This window comes from Barbatula barbatula (assembly GCF_947034865.1).
Source record: "Barbatula barbatula genome assembly, chromosome: 15".
NCBI classification, from domain to species: domain Eukaryota; kingdom Metazoa; phylum Chordata; class Actinopteri; order Cypriniformes; family Nemacheilidae; genus Barbatula; species Barbatula barbatula.
In genome coordinates this window covers 4,101,805-4,115,610 of record NC_136778.1, presented here as the reverse complement: position 1 = coordinate 4,115,610, position 13,806 = coordinate 4,101,805, and the positions used below count along the sequence as shown (strand labels likewise).

At 38.6% G+C, this 13,806-nt stretch overlaps 2 protein-coding genes across 2 annotated transcripts; one reads left to right on the top strand and one right to left on the bottom strand.

Moving 5' to 3' along the window:
* The first annotated feature begins 2,388 nt into the window (after window positions 1-2,388).
* serinc1 (serine incorporator 1) lies at window positions 2,389-8,434 on the top strand. The gene is made up of 11 exons (XM_079475353.1): window positions 2,389-2,595; window positions 4,442-4,603; window positions 4,682-4,875; window positions 5,204-5,283; window positions 5,539-5,676; window positions 5,791-5,960; window positions 6,564-6,654; window positions 6,962-7,103; window positions 7,189-7,413; window positions 7,505-7,682; window positions 7,786-8,434. The coding sequence occupies exons 1-10, from the start codon at window positions 2,557-2,559 to the stop codon at window positions 7,641-7,643; spliced, it is 1,380 nt and encodes a 459-aa protein (XP_079331479.1). The 5' UTR covers window positions 2,389-2,556; the 3' UTR covers window positions 7,644-7,682; window positions 7,786-8,434.
* hsf2 (heat shock transcription factor 2) lies at window positions 8,305-13,375 on the bottom strand. Its single transcript, XM_079475352.1, has 12 exons — window positions 13,111-13,375; window positions 12,509-12,617; window positions 12,279-12,406; window positions 12,020-12,144; window positions 11,596-11,671; window positions 11,441-11,502; window positions 11,270-11,348; window positions 10,847-10,971; window positions 10,515-10,763; window positions 10,181-10,283; window positions 9,235-9,304; window positions 8,305-9,150 (listed from the first exon to the last, which is right to left on the bottom strand). The coding sequence occupies exons 1-12, from the start codon at window positions 13,201-13,203 to the stop codon at window positions 8,849-8,851; spliced, it is 1,521 nt and encodes a 506-aa protein (XP_079331478.1). The 5' UTR covers window positions 13,204-13,375; the 3' UTR covers window positions 8,305-8,848.
* Between the last annotated feature and the right edge of the window lie 431 nt (window positions 13,376-13,806).

Below are 13,806 nucleotides of genomic sequence, written 5' to 3'. Positions count from 1 at the left end.
TAGATTAACACATCAGATAAAACACAAAAATAATGCCTTCAAGCCCGAAGCATTTAAACAAATGACCAGGTATCCTTTATAATTACTTAATGGCATTTATATTTATTAGGATTCATTTGGAGAAAATTAATGTTGCTAAGAGTTGCATAATCGAGGTCTAACGGAGTTATACTGCTGGATCTGTTCCAACGACAACACATGCGTTCATTCCGTTTGTCTAAGCTGTTTCTTTAAGAGAACAGTCCTCAATTTAAACATTCTGATGTGACTGTGTCACATGGTAGTCTGAAAGATTTAGAAATAGATTTATATAATTAGGAACCTACCTGGAATACAGAAAGACACTTAGACGTTAGATCAGATTCTAGTCTTTACAAGTGCATTACATTTATATGTTATTTTAATTATTTTAATTCAAAGTGCATTAAAGGAATACATTAGATGAATCCCTAATTAATCAAATTTGACAAACTATAACAAACTTGATGGGGACTATCAACATTAAAGCGCTATGCAAATTAGCCGATGCACATCCAGGATTCATATCAGACAACTCATATGCTGTACTAGGCAGATAACTCGCTTCCCTTAGCAACAACTTTCTGAGAAGACTGAAGATTTTCTAGACCACGCACTAGTTAATCACATATGCCTGACTGCCACTTATTAGAAACAGCTTGATTTCCATGACAGCACATCTGTTTCTATGAACTAACTCCGGTTTCCTGGTTTCCATTTCTCTGGTGAATAATTTTTAAGGAAAGTCTCATCATTTAGAATAGAAAATTAAAGAATGGTTAAACATAAATAGGAGTGCTGTTTTGTTTTATGATATGTAGAACAAAGTACAGTCAGTTGGATTTGTATTAATATATAGATATACTATATAGTAAATCATTATATAATAAATACAATGCCCAGACTAAATGATAATAATTAACTGACTGTACATTATGCACTACCCTGTTTCTAGAAGTGCCCCAGTAGGCTTTGAAAGGTCTCTCTGACTGACCTCAGAAATCCATTACAGGGTACTCCTGGGCATCTTCCAGGAACTAGTCTCGCATTTTCAGACCTTCATAGTACTGAAGACTTTTCGCAGTTGTGATGAATTCTTATAGCAACCGTTGTAAACACGACAGCTTACTTTGTAGATCAGACGCTTTGTGTTGTTTCCAGGCGGACCGTTAAAGAACGCAACACGCACATCTCCCGGAAATCCTGTGAAATTCAACCAATAAGATGACGACTTTGAACGTGCTGAAGAGTTTCCAGAAAAGTGTGCCTTAAATTAAGTTTATGCTTGTGCGTAGGTACTATGACATAAACTGTGCCGTAGCCTATGCAGAGCCGTGTACCCTACGCTGCAACCTGACGCGCACCTCTCCAAAAATGTAAAGGCTGATTTGTACTTCTTTAACAGACCTACGCCGTAGGCTCTACGCTGAAGGCTACATGTCGGTTTTCATTTATAGATATGCAAGGTTTTCCGAGTCGACAGGCAATGACCACTGGGCGACAAGCTGCTTCTTCTTCGGCTCTTGTCTTGGTTACACAAGCAACACACGTGTGGGCACTTAAGCCTAGTGGTCATTGCCTGTCCACGCGGACAACGACGCAGATGAATTAATGTAAACTGACACAGAGCCTGCAGCGTAGGTCCGACGCAGAAGTAAAAATCAGGCTTTATGGATCAGACGTAAAGCCAACGATCAGGCTGAGACTATCCTGGAACAGGCCCGAGAAACACTGGCTTGCAAAACATTTACCAAAAATATGTTACATTTTTGTTTAATATATATATAGATAGATAGATAATAAGTAAAATAACTAAAAAACGAATTGACAATAAATAGTAAATATATTACAAACTTATATTTTTGTAAATTATATTATTTTAATAACTACATTCTCATGTGATTCTGGGTTTCTACACAATAAAAGTGCTTTTGATATGAGCTTTAATGAAATTAATTATTTAATATATTAAATGGACAATATAAAATTCACTAAAGTAAACAAATTTCAGGTAAGTTAACAAAACAGAAAATATGAAGCAAGAAACGATAGTAATTGAACAAACTGGAAGTTTCCATTCTTAAGGGCAATACAAAAGAAACACAAAAAGGTCAATGTAGCATACACGTTGCATTAATCTGTCACAAAGGGAACCCAATGCAGACTAAGAGCTTTACGTTAAGGTAGGCTATTTTAAACGTTTTCTCATCGGACCCCTATGTGCACCAGAGTAACGTTACCCTTGTCTATCCGTCCCGATCCGTGGCCTTCTACTTACCCGTTAATCACCCTTCGCGATTTCCATTTAAACTTTGCCTCTAAAATTCGCGTAAATTCGCGTATTTTATTGCACGTAGTTTGGACGCACTCACGCTCGCTCGCTTCAAACCACGGACTTTTCAATGACTTTTATTCTGAAACATTAAATAGCTGGCTGTCACGTTGCGTCCGGCTTCATCAGATAGCAACGCTGAACTGTAAACACACTGCGTCCATTTTCAAACCCGCACGGAGAAACATCAGACAACAGAGTTAAACATGGGGGCTGTGCTCGGCCTTTGTTCGATGGCCAGTTGGGTGAGTTGATGTACATATTTCTTGACAAAAATAAAAACATAATCGCATATACGTGCGATTAAAATAAATGTTTCTGTTTTATTCGAGTTATGTCATGCTGATGACATCCGCAACCTCAAACAGAAAGGGAAAATGGTGCCTGGGCCCACCGCGATGCCCTACATTTAAACAAACATCGTGTAAATAAATACCACTTTTGATTTATTAGGCTATTTCCTTTATATTAACGTGCTATCGTTTGTGATATGAATCGATCGATTCTCCCTGCTGTATTAAATGTACACCGTCAGGCTGGGTGGTTCCCCTGTTTTCAAGCAAATCTTTGTTTTGATTCTCGTCAACAATCGATTAGACATTTTGTCCTTAACGTGGGGATTAAAAGCCCTTTTACAGTCGATCTACGTGAGGTGTCATGGGGTTTTTCAAGAAGGTCACGTTTGTTATGAATATAGTGTTGCGACACCAAAACACTGATCAGATGTCTGTTTATGAGACGGAATCTTAAAAACATGTGGCTTGAGAAGCTATGTTGTCGTATTAACACTTAATAATCACTATTTTAAATACATATAACCATAGTGTCATTATAGTAAAAGTGTAGTAAATATGTTTTTGACACACTTTCTGTCACCACCATTCTACTACAAATATCCTGGTTTACGACGAATAAAACAAAATCTGGTTTCTATAGTTAAAATAAAGGTAAGACATTGTATAATATGAAACAGATTAGTTGTTTGTGCACACACACATACGTATATATATGTGTGTGTACACACACACACACACATATATATATATATATAAAATGACTAAAAGCTTGTTGACTGATCAATTCTAGAAAAAGTTTACATTATAATAACATGTCAAGCATCACAAAGGATTCTGTCATCATTTCGATTTGTTCTGATGAACTCAGAGAAAGATATTTGGATGAATGCTTATAACCAGACAGATAAATGACAGAATTAACATTTTTGGATGATGTATCCCTTTAAAGCTTACTCTTTGCTTTAGTTTCAGTGCCGTTTTAAAGGGACAGTTCACCCAAAAATGTTTATTCTGTCTTCATTTACTTACCCTTCCAAATCTGTATATATTTCTTTGTTCTGATGAACACAGAGAAAGATACGTAGAATATTGCTTCTAACCAAACAGATCTCAACACCCATTGACTACCTTAGTAGGAAAAAACAATGGCATTCAAAAATGCCCCAGAAATGTTTGCTGTAGTCAATGGGGGTTGAGATCTGTTTGGTTATAAGCATTCTTCCAAATATCTTTCTCTGCGTTCATCAGAGCAGAGATATGTATACACATTTGGAACAGTAAATGATGACAGATTTTTTTCTGTGAAGTATCCCTTTAAGGTCTGTTCATGTTATTAGTGAGGTGAGTGTTATTTCAAGGTGTTAGGATCATGATACCTATTTTAGGAAGAATTTAATATCCTCTTTTATGTAATCGCATCTAAACCGTTGACCGGACAAATTTAGCTGTAAGTGAAGTCTGTTGAATGTTTTTGTTAGGAGGGATGACGCATCATTATTTAGTACCCCTGTGATAAATACATATTCAATAAACACTCAAAATGTTTTTGAAAATTAAAGGGGATGTCACTAATACCAGACAGACATCACTGAAATGTTGTTCTCAGAACTTGTCTCTGTGACGGCTCTACTCCGTAAACAGCTGTGAGTGACAGATCAGAAAACAGAGATGCTCTTATTCAGTGACATATTTTGCATTCCTGACATAGTATTGACTAACATGCCAAAGGAGGGTGTCGTTTTGAAGAAAGGTGTACACGTTTAATACATGTGTGGTTGTGTGTTTTCCTCTGTAGATTCCTTGCCTTTGTGGCAGTGCTCCTTGCCTGCTGTGCTCATGCTGTCCGAGTGGAAACAACTCCACCGTCACTCGGCTGATCTATGCCTTCTTCATGCTGCTGGGCGTGGGGATCGCCTGCATCATGCTCATGCCCGGCATGGAGGGCCATCTGAAGAAGGTCATTATTAAGCACTGTTGAATTTGTTTGATGACGGGTTGTTGTTCGGTTGTAATTTTTGTGTCGTTGTCACTGCAGATTCCAGGCTTTTGTGAAGGAGGAACGGGCACGTCCATCCCCGGTGTCAAAGGTCAGGTGAACTGTGACGTGCTGGTCGGCTATAAAGCGGTGTATCGCGTGTGCTTTGGAATGGCTATGTTCTTCTTGCTTTTCTCTCTCATCATGGTCAAGGTTAAGAGCAGCAAGGACCCGCGAGGCGCTGTGCATAATGGGTATGTATCTTACCGATCTGAGCTGGTAATAAAAATGTTAAACCTCTAAAACATCTATAAGCTAGCCTTAAAACATTCACTGGCAAACAGGTTTAAACTAAATAGTATATTTATGTAACATGTGAAGTCTTGTTCTTGACTTTGAGCAGACAGTTAGATTCCATGTGTTGAAACTAAAAGTTCTAACAAAGCATTATCAGCATTATCTATATTAGTTTGTCATACACTTCTTAACTTATCAGTGTGGGGATTCGAACCCATCACCTGGCTCTTTCGGGAAATGTGTGAGGTTAACTAAAATCTTCTAAAATGGTCATGTTCTCCACAGGTTTTGGTTTTTCAAGTTTGCAGCCGCCACTGCTATTACCGTTGGAGCGTTCTTCATTCCTGAAGGCCCCTTTACTACTGGTAATAAAAAAAACATCTTTAAGGACATTACCCTAAAGGGATAGTTCATCCAAAAATAAGATAAAATAATCTTTCATCATTTTTCACCCTTATGTTGATCAAATTACTTTTTTTAATAATATTGATTTTAAAACTCACTTTTTGTAAAGACAATAAGTAAAATCTTGCTTGCGATGGAGATCTTTAGCCTGCAGTCAGTAGATGTTCTTTTAATTTCATTTGTAAGGATCTAATGATCTGCTGGCTCTCTTTCAGTCTGGTTTTACGTAGGCATGTCGGGAGCGTTCTGTTTCATCCTCATCCAGCTGGTGCTCCTGATCGACTTCGCTCACTCCTGGAATGAGTCCTGGGTGGAGAAGATGGAGGAGGGAAATTCTCGCTGTTGGTATGCAGGTGTGTGAGAGAAGAACTTGAGTTTTGTTTGATCTCGCATAAGAATGAAACACCTGTGTTTAGGAGTAACTAAATGTAGCTAACAAAAAACATATTTTTTCCCACCTCTCATAGCTCTTTTGTCTGCCACAACCATCAATTACGCTCTGTCTCTGATGTCGCTGGTTCTGTTCTATGTCTATTACACTCACTCTGATGGCTGTACCGAGAACAAAGTCTTCATAAGCATCAACATGCTGCTGTGTGTCGGGTCTTCTGTCTTGTCCATCTTGCCTAAAATCCAGGTATACAACCTTTAATTAAAATCTTTTAGTTTTTATATACCCGGACCTGCTCATCATTTATTCACTTGTGGTGTTAAATGTTTTTTTTTCTGTGCAACACAAAGAAAGATATTTTGAGAAATCTCTTGTGGTTTTGTGTCCATACAATGAAAGTCAATTGGGGCTTGTTTGGTAATCACCGTTCTTCAAAATATCTTCTTTATAAAACGTGCTGTCTTCTCATAGTTGACAAGGTCAACTTGGATGTATGCCGTAGTATTTCTGTGCTCAATGCAGAAAGTTTTTTTCGAACATGAAAATCTGTTTCGAGACAACTTTTCTTTCACCCTTATCGGGCAATTCTCCCATCTTTAGAAATAATCGTACAGCTGTCTCTGTCTTTTATAAATGTGATCATACAAAAGATGGATATTTGAAGGGTGCGATACTATTCTACAAGTACTCAATATTAACATGAGATGTGCAGAAGCTGTCTGAGATATGGCCACTTTAAGTCATACAGGTTTGGAGTGAAAGAATTTGATCCCTTAAAATGAAGTTATCTACATAAAAGCAGAATCGATTACTTTAGTTAGTAATGTTAACGTTCTGTTCTTTTTTCAGGAGTCCCAGCCCAGGTCTGGTCTCTTGCAGTCCTCTATTGTGACCTTGTACACCATGTATCTGACTTGGTCTGCCATGTCCAATGAGCCAGGTGAGAGTCATGAGATATTTGTTTAAAAAAAGTCTAAGCTCTTTTCCAAAATCTAGTGAGCTGCCTACATGGTGCACTGTGAGTTTCCAGATGGCATCAAAACTGTTATGGAACTTCAAAAGCAAAGTTTACTAGACATTAATTCTACACAAATTGCTTCTAGTACATTTGTTTCACTGTGCTTGGCGCAGTGCATTCTGGGATTACATTCATTTTTAGGGGACATGCAATGCAGTCAAAACCTGGGACTCTATTGTGAACATGTGCAGTTTAATAGAATTGTTCTAAAGTAATATTTCCCCCCAAGATCGTAAATGCAACCCCAGCTTGCTCGGCATCATTGGTCTGAACAGCACCACCCCTGCCGGTCAGGATCGTGTTGTTCAGTGGTGGGATGCCCAAGGTGTTGTGGGATTGATTTTGTTCCTGCTGTGTGTCCTGTACTCCAGGTAAAAGATTTTCTCATTCAGCCAGACACTCTACTTTTAAACACCTGAGTCGGGTTTGTCGTACAATTTTTTTTATTTGACCTAGTGTCCGCAACTCCAGCAACGCTCAAGTGAACAAGCTGACCCTCACAAGCGATGAGTCCGCTCTGATCGAGGACGGCCCCGCTCCTGAGAACTTCGAAGTGAGCGATGGCTCCAACCGTGCTGTTGACAACGAGACGGATGGAGTCACATACAGCTACTCTTTCTTCCACTTCATGCTGTTCCTGGCCTCATTGTACATCATGATGACACTTACCAACTGGTACAGGTGTGTATCCTCAAGTTTTCCATACTTCATATACTGTATATAGTATTAATAAAAGTGACCTCAATCTCAAATTCTGTGTCTATTTTTAAAGCCCCGACTCCAACTATGAGACCATGACCAGCAAATGGCCCTCGGTGTGGGTCAAGATCACCTCCAGCTGGATCTGCATCTCTCTGTACGTGTGGACCCTGGTGGCCCCGCTGGTCCTCACCAACCGCGACTTCGACTAGGAAGGCCATTGAAAGCAAAAGCTTCCCTGCATTATCTTTGTGAATATCCACCTGTATAGGATAGCAGTTCTAAATGTAAATATTGCCAGAGCTTCATTCATTCTACTAACATCACTTTTTCTTTCGTCGTGCATGTTGGTAGGTGTTTATTTCTACAGGTAGAGACCGAAATGAAGGGCGCCGCTTGAGTTCTTGTGATGTTCATATATTCCTAAAGACTTTTGAGTGTATTCTTCAACATGATGGTATATTCTAAAAATGATTAATGATCTGTTTAACGTAAACTTGACCTATCTTAAGTTATTTGTGTAGTGACACTGCAGTTTAAGGTCTTCTCTAAGTCAAACTAAGTTTCCTATAAAAGGCTCAATATAAACATAGTATATAGTATGTGATCGATTTTAGCTTGTCATGCTGCTTAATTATTTCCACACAAAAAAGATCATGACTGTAACAATGCTAACCCTTTTGCAGCCTGCACATGTCAGTTGAGTATTTCATTTTTAAGCTCGTAGCCAATGAGTGTGCGTGTTAAACATTTTGCACTGAATCTCTGAAAACCCATAATTTCTTGTTCTGCTATCGTTACTCTTTTAGTGTTTGCATGCTGATATCTCTTAAATATGCTCATGTACTGAGTTGTTGTTTCTTACCTTTTGACAAGTGCATTGTTATGATCCATCATCTTATTAAAGGTTTAAAACCAAGATGATTTTCTGAGTGGTGTGCGAAAACCATCAAAAGACATTGGAGTGACATTTAATAATACTTTATTTGCTACTGCCAAGTACAGTATAATAATGACAAGCTCAGAGTAAAAACAAATCAATGTATATTGCTTAATGTAATGGAACTAACCACAAACCAGATTCTTCACAGCCCAAATATTTGTGAGATTAGCACATCAGGCAGGCACCTTTTATACCATACACGTAAAGAATAGCTGTGACTTCTTTACTGAACCGGTCAATAAGTACAGGAATACGTGTGCTTCACAAAACAAGCTGCAATGTAAACCAGCAACATAAATGCAGCGTGATCCGGATGGAGATGCTACTAGTAAGAAGTACACTAACTACTAGTGAACGATATTATACGTATCTGAAGTGAAGGAATGACAAACTCATGGACAGAAGATTCCAAAGACATTTCGGCAAAAAATATTTAGAATATTTACAAATTGAGTCTGTATTTCGCAGGCTGATTCAGAAATCCAGCTGTGCTGTGTCGGAACTGGGCAGGTCAGAGTTCAGCTCGCAAAGGTAGAACAGCGTGGCCTCATTTGCCTCTGCTTCTGTAAGGGGCTCGAGACGGATCAGCGAGCTGCGGGGGGGCTGTCTCTCGAGGGATTCCTCCAGCAGGTCTACGGGTTCCTCATCGCTTGGATCCAGTAGAGACTGGCTCAGGGTTTCGGTCTGAGGTTCCGTAGGTGGGGCCAGAGGGGTGCATCCATCCAGAAATGCCAGCAGAGGGCAGGTGGTGTAATGAATCAACTGCTTATCTGAATCTAGGAAACAAGCATGTTAGTAAATGCAACGCAGGAATAAATAATCAATGTAATTATTGATTGGTAGAGGAACGTGAAAGTCACCTGAATTATCCAGATCAAACTTTCCTTTTATGTCTTTGCTGATACCATCTCTTGGTTCCAAGATGGTTTCCTGTAAACAGGACAACCAAACAAGGCTTTATTTCAAAAGAATGAAGACGTGGATGATTTTCAGATAAACTTGAGAAATTAATGCTCAATTCACATGAAGTATTTTCCCAACATTGTTTTTTTTCCTGGGTATTTTCAGGGGGAGAAACATGCATGGTAAAATTGCTAAGTAGAACGTTTTTACAATCCTTCTCATTTCAGATCATAGTTTTACAGTTTCGTCTGAAATATTATATATGGGTTTACTTTGTTAAACTTTCTTTAAAAAAATACAGATTCTGTCATGAATTACCCTCTAGTTGTTCCAAACCTGTATAAATGTCTTTGTTCAGTTGAACACTAAGAAATATATTCAGAAGAATGTTAGCCACTGAAACATCGTTGACTACCATAGTAGAGAACATTTAAATGGTTGTTAAAGGTGCCCCAGGACTGGTTTCTTTACTTGATTCCTCAAAATAACTTATTTTGTGTTGAACTTAAACAGAACAAAGAAAGATAAACATACAATAATCTTTCCTACTATGGTAGTCAATGATGCCCCAGAACTGTCGGTTGCTAACATTCTTCCAAATATCTTTCTACGTGTTCAAACAAACACCATTTGAAACAACTTGAGGGTTGAGTAATTCATGCCAGAATTTTCATTTCTGGGTTAAGTATCCCTTTAACGTGTTAAAGGTTATTAATAAGGCATTTTACTTTAAGAAATTACATTGTGTTTAAAGTTAAACTTACATTTCCCCTTTAAAAATAGTTGATCATTTCTTTCTTACAATAACATTGGTAGCTGGGTTTAATTTTATATAAGTTTGGGATTCGCAGAACAGAGGGATGGACAGATAGGTTAAAAGAGTTTATCAACTTCCCAACATACCTCTTCGATATCTGGGTCAATGCTGAAGTGTTTTCCATACAGCATGGCTTGAAAGTCCTCTAGACTGCAGTCAATGCTGTCCAGATAGTCCATGAGCTCTACCCTGTAATATGTAGTTCACAATGATTTAAAAAAAGTTACAGGGCTTTAACAGACAAAAGGTTATCCATATATTTTGTAAGTCGCTTTGGATAAAAGCGTCTGCTAAATGACTAAATGTAAATAACCTCCTTCATATTAAAAGCATTTTTTTTGCCATATTTTGGCTAATAAGTTTATGATAAACACAGATATTTCCACTCCCTCATGCTGTCCGTAGGTAACAGCTACTTACTTGCCAAGAAGGTTGATGTTTTGTGAAATAGCTCCATTCTCACTGAGAATAGAGTCCATTAGCTTAACTGGATCCTCTGAACTTAGACCTGAGAGTTTGTTTAATTGCAGGGCACTGCTGTTCAGTGGAATGTCAGAGAAGCTCTTGTCTGGTGTTTCTTGTGCGATTGAATTTGTTACGGTGCTGTTTATGCTGCCGCTTCTTGTGACTGGGCTGCTTTCGTAATCGACCTCCACAATTTCTGCGTCCCTGCAAGACACCAAGAGTAACCATTTTAGATCCCCAAGAGACGAAACACAATCTGCAAATAGTATTAAATACTTAACTCCTACCTCTGATCAACCACCCCCGAAGTGTCATCAATAAATTCTGAATCTTCGTCTGTGACATCGCAAATGATGACATCGTCGCAAATGTCGGAACTGTTCGTCATTCCGTTGAGACCATTCACTGCGGACTAACGGAAACGATATAAGATGAATCTCTAACAAAACAAACATCAAGCTTCTATATGAATTAGCAATATAGTAATTCTATTATATAAATAAATCAGCCCCCCACCAACTAACGGTCACTTGCACAATTTAAGATGCATTTCCAGGGGCAGGAAACTTTCACTCAAAGTGAACCCTGCGTAAGATCTCATCAAGACAGAAAAATGCAAGATGATAACCAAATAACAGGTTTCCTTCAGGAAAGGTGGGACAGTATACGGAGTAGAGAACGTTTTCACAATCGCATGTTTCTACACGTACCTTGCTGTGGTCTTTGGTTTCATCGAAAATCTGGTGGATCAATTTTGCCTTCTTGCCATTACTGTTCAGTGCAAGCGGTCTGCAATCAATCAGAAGAGAACATTGAGAAGAATAACAGTGAAAGCTTGCAGAATTCAGTGGCAGGATTTTTAGACACACAACTAGACTCACCTTTTGCGTTTCAAATTAAACAAGCGATTGTTCTGAACAAACGTGAAGATGAACTGCACCAGCTAAAGGGAACGATGCAAAAAGCGTCATTAGGTTTCATGTTTGGATTTCTCTGTGCATGTGTTGCAAAACTGGTGCATGGAAGTGCAACATACCTGCTTTATGACTTGCTGTTGTTGCACATGTTTCTGTCTGAGGTCTGAGAGCTCAGTCCAAAGAGCTTCATTCTCTCTAGGGAGACAACAAGATTTTGACATTTTCTTGATAGAGGTTGTGATTGTGTTTGACAAAATCGCTGTTACAATGCTAGGGTGTCTTTTTTTTTTAAAGTGTTGCTAAGCTGTTGCCAAGGTGTTCCAAGTGTTTTAAGTAAATTGCCAGTTGTTAGGATGTTCTCTGTGGTTGCTTATAGGCTCAAGTCTATATGTTATCTGCTAAGTAGATATTTGCCTTCGCAAGCATCACTAATAATTCATCTCAATGTCGCTTTGCTTTTCCACAATAGTGGATAAAAGCACATCGACGAGGGAATTGTATGTATAAGAGAACAGAATGCCAAAGCAAGCACTGTTTTATTACCTTTTCAGGGTGCCAAGCCTAGCATCCATATTCTCTTGCTGCTCGTGGACACTCTGAACACTGGTCAAAATTTTGGAAAGGTCCTCCTGTCTTATTTGGCTCTCTTCAGGTCGTGAATTTGACACCTACATGAAGAATAACATCAGTATCGTCAACCTCAAATAAAAAGTCTGTCAAAAATAAACTTGATGACATTGTTTACAAGAATACAACTCTCCAAAACGTAAAACTTGTGACTGTCGGTTAAACAACGTCTTGCCTTTCTCTTTATATTTTCTAGCAGGTCATCCTGCCCGTGTTTGAAGTGCGGATGCTGGAATTCAACCGGTCCATCTCGCTCCTGCTTCACTATTCCGGTGTCAATGTGCATCACCTTGCGAAACCCATCTGTTAACATAGAAACAGAACAAAAGGGAAAGAGACATTGTTTGACTGTATTCTGAGATCAGTGAGGATGGAGGTACATTTTTGTTTAGTGGGACTACTTACACATGTTGAGTTGTCGAACAAAGCTGGCCATGTTGTTGTGTTTGAAAAACTTTGGGAGGATCTCTTTAGCAAACCTTTGTTCATCCAATACAAGGAAACTGTTTCCTTCCTATAAGAAATAGAGGATTTGTTTACGTATTATGTACTCCAATAAACCCCGATTTTGTTCTCATATCTGTATGCTGTGTGCACATCTTTAAAGAAATAGCAAAATACTTTTATTTTGGAATGCAGTAGGTCTTCAGCTAAAAAAGACACATAACAGAAGAACCGAATCTCCCTTCAACATATGTGCAACACTTTATTTGACTTGTAATGTAAATCCTTATAATGCAGACTCAATAAATATGAATGTACTTGCACAGGTACACATTTCTATCGAATTACAACCTGGTGTGATTAACAATACAATACAATGGAAGCATGTACTGCCATAAAAGCCGTTGTACATCTCAAGCCAGTTATTGACAATAAACAATAGACCAGAGACACCACACAGGACCCGGATCACAAACAAGTGTGTCATTTTGAGCTAGGCTAAATGCTAAAAGGTCCGTTTTTCTTAGCCTGTGGGTGGGCTAACGTCATTTCGTTATTTTTACCTGACTCCAGCAAATGAATTCATTGCTATCCGTGTCCTCGACGAGGGTCCAAAGCTTCGTGAGAAAGGCGGGGACATTGGAATTGTGTTTCATTTTGCTGAAGTTAAAAATGAAACGTTGTAAAGAATAATAATGGCAGTCCGTTAAAAGGTTCCTGTGGCAACACAAGAGCACAGCGAAAATAACGACGCAACTACACAACTTCCGGTCGTATCTCAGAGCTCCGATTGGTCCGTTGTTGTGTTGCGTAAGCTTGCTCACGTGTATGCTCATCTGTGTGGGTGGCGGCCAGTGAAAACGGAGAAGCGAGGGCTCTGATTGGCTAGTCTTCGAACCCATACTCCAAAGATTAAATAGAAAATATTATAACTCTTAAAATAGCTTTTTGGGTTAATTAAACCAGTATGCTGTAATGAATATAGATTTTAACGTTTGTTGTTGTTGATGTAATTATAATTAATTCACTACGTCAGGGGCCAGAGGCCATGCACCCATTTATTTACATTTAGCATACAAATGAAGAATAAATCAAATAAAACTAAAGCAAAATGGTTACCCTTTGTTAAACTGCGTATAATACAGATTTATTATACATTCCTTCCATTATGAAACGAAAATATATCATTATAATTAATTCACTACATCATAGGGGCGTCATGCACTCATTTATTTTAAGGGGCACAGTGTGCACAACAC

What these genes read in the sequence shown, in the direction of transcription:
- serinc1 (XM_079475353.1), top strand. Translation starts at nt 2,557, where the DNA reads ATGGGGGCTGTGCTCGGCCTTTGTTCGATGGCCAGTTGG. An exon ending in TGGAGGGCCATCTGAAGAAG is followed by an intron (nt 4,604 to 4,681) that starts GTCATTATTAAG and finishes TTGTCACTGCAG; the next exon opens with ATTCCAGGCTTTTGTGAAGG. An exon ending in TTCTCGCTGTTGGTATGCAG is followed by an intron (nt 5,677 to 5,790) that starts GTGTGTGAGAGA and finishes CACCTCTCATAG; the next exon opens with CTCTTTTGTCTGCCACAACC.
- hsf2 (XM_079475352.1), bottom strand. Translation starts at nt 13,203, where the DNA reads ATGAAACACAATTCCAATGTCCCCGCCTTTCTCACGAAGCTTTGGACC. An exon ending in TAGAAAATATAAAGAGAAAG is followed by an intron (nt 12,145 to 12,278) that starts GCAAGACGTTGT and finishes TTCTTCATGTAG; the next exon opens with GTGTCAAATTCACGACCTGA. An exon ending in AGGCTTGGCACCCTGAAAAG is followed by an intron (nt 11,672 to 12,019) that starts GTAATAAAACAG and finishes TTGTCTCCCTAG; the next exon opens with AGAGAATGAAGCTCTTTGGA.